The 4,547-nt window shown below is 36.1% G+C and overlaps 1 protein-coding gene across 1 annotated transcript; it reads left to right on the top strand.

The window, feature by feature from the left end:
* The first annotated feature begins 382 nt into the window (after positions 1–382).
* LOC137742315 (peroxidase 4) lies at positions 383–4,229 on the top strand. Its single transcript, XM_068482156.2, has 4 exons — positions 383–1,621; positions 2,396–2,587; positions 2,698–2,866; positions 3,618–4,229. Exons 1-4 carry the CDS (start codon positions 1,391–1,393, stop codon positions 4,007–4,009), a joined length of 984 nt encoding a protein of 327 aa, XP_068338257.2. The 5' UTR covers positions 383–1,390; the 3' UTR covers positions 4,010–4,229.
* Positions 4,230–4,547: the final 318 nt, after the last annotated feature.

A 4,547-nucleotide genomic window follows, 5' to 3' on the forward strand; every position in this document is an offset into this window, starting at 1 on the left:
ACCGATGAACTATAGTTTCCTACACCCATTGGCAATTAGCATTTCATTTATGTATATCTAACAAGCTATTAGGAGTGGTGCATCATAACTTTAATTTTCTGGTGTCCCACTATAAGACATTCTGGTGTGCCCAAAGTGCAAAAAACAATCAATTTTGTTTTTTTTTATTTATTAATACATTTAGTTGAGCACATAGTCAGTATGTCGTCGTCTACCCATATTTGTTGAAAGCTTCCATGAGTGCTACTTGGATTTTTCGACAACTTGTAAGGTTTGATATCGAGGCATGTCGAGCATCACTTGTCAATGCTCACCGAATTATGCCAAAGTGGCATTTCATCGAGTTGTTTATATATAAGCATTCTCATCACGTCTTCATTTTATTATGTCATACTGAAATTTAGTATGATTCATTTACATTTTTATTCCTTAAGTTGTTAGTTAACACATGAATAGAATGATACTCATTCATTGCAATATCATTCATTGTAAGCGAGCATGCCCAATTTAGTGTTTCTTTCGTGTCTCGTCTGTAACTTTTTGACACTTTGTTCCTGAAATTAACCTCCAAATCAATGATGTTATCATTTCAAAGACTAACATAACAAATAAAAAGAAATTAAAGAAAAGAAAAATGAGCCAAACTCTCCACCAACCTAACCCGATAGTCACCCACGAAACCACACACAACTCCTCGGCGGCGACACTCCTCACAGCCGGCAATAGAACGTTTCCTCTCTTTCAATTTTACTTTCTTCCTCTCTCTCACCGGTGAACCAACCAATGATGTTCTTTTTCTTCTTGGATTTAACCAACAACCGCAAAACATCCTTGTATTTATTTTCAAGACTTGATAATTTACAACAGATTTTTTTCTGGAGCTACGAATTGATTATTCTTGCATGGCATTGTATTTTTATCTTTTTGGTCGAAATCTTGCACGGTATCTTCATCAAATCCCAAAAGGTATTAACGTCAAAATATGGTGGACCCCCAAAAGTTATAACCAATTTGATCCATTCCCACATTGACCGTCTCCGCTGGTTCATTTCACGTAAACGTGCTTTTCAAGGTTTACCACCTTTCTCCATCCAAATCATTCAATCCATCGCATTCTTTGCTGCTGTATCATTCAATCCATCGCATTCTTTGCTGCTGTGGTTGTACTACTAGTTGATCCCTTCAACTAAAAAGCAAACTCCTCCTAATTAAATACTAGACGTAGAAATTGTCATGCCATGCACTGCTTAGTCTTAGTCTTTAGGATTAGGTTAACCTGTCATCCAGAAAATCTCCCCACTTCTTCCTCTATATATAACCCTATTATATTCTCCATGCAACACCATATTCTCAAACCTTGTTAATTCAACTACATTTTGAATTTGAAACAATGGCTTTTAGTAATACTTTTTCATTGTGTTCCATATTGATGATCGTCACAGTCGGTGTTCTTGTGGGTTTCACTGGGAGCTCTTCTGCTCAACTCTCTACGAATTTCTATTCTAAGAGTTGTCCTAAAGTTTTTGATACAGTCAAATCTGTTGTCAAGTCTGCTGTATCTAAAGAAAAGCGCATGGGCGCTTCTCTTCTTCGCCTTCACTTTCATGACTGCTTCGTCAACGTAAGTTCTTTTTAATATGTGCTTCTCTCTATTATAATTTTTCTTTATTAAACACATTATTTGTTTATGTGATCATACTATTAATTACAAAGTTGGATAATGTTAATCACATATCGTCTAGTATGGATGCCGTGGTGGTTTAAGATAAAGAGAACATGAAGGGAAAGATTGATTTCATTGAGATTTGGAATGAGTGAATAGTGTTTACAAGGCAATACATGAATTGATTTCCCTGTTTACAACTCTGTAGAGGGAATACATGAATCTCTTCCATTATCAACCATAACAGAATTGATAACCCCTCTTATAGTTTCTAACATCACTACTAATGACCTCTAATTTGATGACACTTGTTACAATCTTGACCATATGTTCTATACTTCTCATTAGTGTTTGAGCACATTTTTGCTCACCCTTAAGTGATGGTAATGCACCCCATTGTATTTATTAACGTTGAATGAATTTAAATTTTGAGATTTGTGTCTATTCACTACACATATTTTAAAATTTGAACTCATCTAACGGTGATAAATAGGGTGGTGAGAAAAGATTTTCCTTAGTGTTTCAGGTAATTTTCTAGTTGTACATTAACTCTGTTGCAGTCCAGATGTTGTTATAATTTTTTTTTCCAGTTACTTTCTATCCATGTTTCTTATGGTAAAACCTCAATTTCTTCACTTTCAAAATAAATAATAAAAGTCAATATATATTAGTGGTTATTATTACTAATTACTAATACTAATCGTACGTTGTTGAATTCATGCATCATACCAGGGTTGTGATGGATCTCTATTACTGGACGACACTTCTTCCTTCACCGGTGAGAAGACTGCAGGCCCGAATAACAACTCTGCAAGAGGGTTTGAGGTTGTGGACAAGATCAAGTCCCAAGTGGAAAAGGCATGCCCCGGCGTCGTTTCCTGTGCTGATATCTTAGCTATTGCTTCTCGAGATTCCGTTCAAATTGTGAGTAACAAAACTACATGATTTAAGTAACTATGTGCTAGGTTTAGGGAGATTTTAATCCTCTAAGTTAACAGTATAAATTTAACGGTTTTGATTTTATTTTACTGCAGCTTGGAGGACCAAGTTGGGAGGTTAAACTTGGAAGAAGGGATTCAAAGACAGCTAGCCTATCGGCTGCCAATAGTGGAGTCATCCCTCCTCCTACTGCCACCCTCAACGAGCTCGTCAACAGGTTCCGAGCTGTAGGTCTCTCTCAAAGGGACTTGGTAGCCTTATCTGGTAAATTTCAGCTTCCTTTTAACGATGTACATCTTTTGCTGGCACTTTTGTCATTTCATTGGTCAACCGGGAGGGCAAATTTGAAATTAAAATCCCTTCCAACATTATTGAAAAGAAGAATACCACTAAAATAAGAGTGGCTGATAGCAGTCTTTTCATTGTACGAAATAAAAGAGAACAAAAAAAAAATGGAGTTTTAACGAAAAACCCGCAGTACTGTTCACTTTAACGAAAACCACATTTTTACACTAAAAGTCAATCCTGGTACTATTCACTTTACCCTTTATTTTGTTCTTATTATTAAAACTCAAAATTTTCAAGCCCTTTTCATTAGTTTTCCTAAAAAAAAAAGTCATATCAAAGCCCTTTGGTTTTGGTCGGTTAATTACCATTGCGGATTTGAACCCCCGGTTAGTTTAACAAGGATTTGGTTTTGAAATGAGAAAACCTTAAAAAGATGGAAGGATCTTAGTTTTGATTCATCTATAAGATAGATAAAAACAAAAGGGATGACGACTTAATGTTATCTTGCCAGATGGGTTGACATATTATGTTGTCACTTGTCATATGGCCTAATAACAGGTACTCATATTGTTAGACAGTCAATTTGAGATATCGATGGAATGAGCTCTATTTGAATGTGCGGTGCTAGATGGAAAATTTGACAGCATAGGTAACACCAACAATATCGATTAGATGAACTCCTTTTGATTTCTCAATTAAATGTGTTTGCTTTTACATGATATGGCAGGAGCTCACACAATTGGACAAGCAAGGTGTACAACTTTCAGAGCTCGCATATACAACGAGACCAACATTGATGCTTCATTTGCCAGGACCAGACAAAACACATGTCCAAGAACAGTTGGCTCCGGAGACAACAACCTTGCACCTTTAGACGTTACGACCCCAAATACCTTCGACACTGCCTACTTCAAGAACCTTGTCAACCAAAAGGGTCTCCTTCACAGTGATCAAATTTTGTTTAACAGCGGAGCCACCGATTCATTGGTTAAATCCTACAGCGGCAATGCTGAAACCTTCAATGCTGACTTTGCCAAGGCAATGATCAAGATGGGAGATAACAAGCCACTCACTGGATCTAAGGGCGAGATTAGATTGAACTGCAGGAAGCCTAATTAATTTAGAAAAGGACCTCTCTCTGATAAGAATAAACCAAAAATCCCACAAGCTGGGAGAAATATAATTTTGGGTTTTATATTGTTTGTTATGTTTGTTTGTTGGGTATGTTTTAGTTTCAAAGAATTGAAATTGTAGGCGTTGAAATACCAATTATTAATTGTTGATGGAAAGTTTACTTTCAATTGAACAAAGTGAATGGTGATGATCAATCAATTTCCAATTTCCTGGTGCTTTTTTATTATGAAATCGTTAATCTAACATCTTAAAGTCACATGCATTTGTTTCTACATTACAATATAGTGGTACCTCTACACTCTCAACCGTAAATTTCAGCTTCACCTCTCCCAAATACCGAATTTACTAGCTCATTAACTTTGCTCAAATCCAAATAAAATTACACCAATTTGGCCCAACTTTACAGGGCCTCATTTCATTATTGCTTGGTATGCCAAAGTCCACTAGAGATGTCATGACCTGGTTTGGCAATCGCAACTCTGTATATTATACCAAACATTATAATTTTTTTAAATATACGAGA

This window comes from Pyrus communis, chromosome 11 (genome assembly GCF_041283825.1).
Source record: "Pyrus communis isolate YQ-2024b chromosome 11, ASM4128382v1, whole genome shotgun sequence".
Taxonomy (NCBI): Eukaryota; Viridiplantae; Streptophyta; class Magnoliopsida; order Rosales; family Rosaceae; genus Pyrus; species Pyrus communis.

Excerpts from the sequence above, each read along its gene's own strand:
- LOC137742315 (XM_068482156.2), top strand. The coding sequence starts at position 1,391 with ATGGCTTTTAGTAATACTTTTTCATTGTGTTCCATATTGATGATCGTC. Across the intron at positions 1,622-2,395 it reads TTCATGACTGCTTCGTCAAC|GGTTGTGATGGATCTCTATT; the intron begins GTAAGTTCTTTT and ends GCATCATACCAG. Across the intron at positions 2,588-2,697 it reads CTCGAGATTCCGTTCAAATT|CTTGGAGGACCAAGTTGGGA; the intron begins GTGAGTAACAAA and ends ATTTTACTGCAG.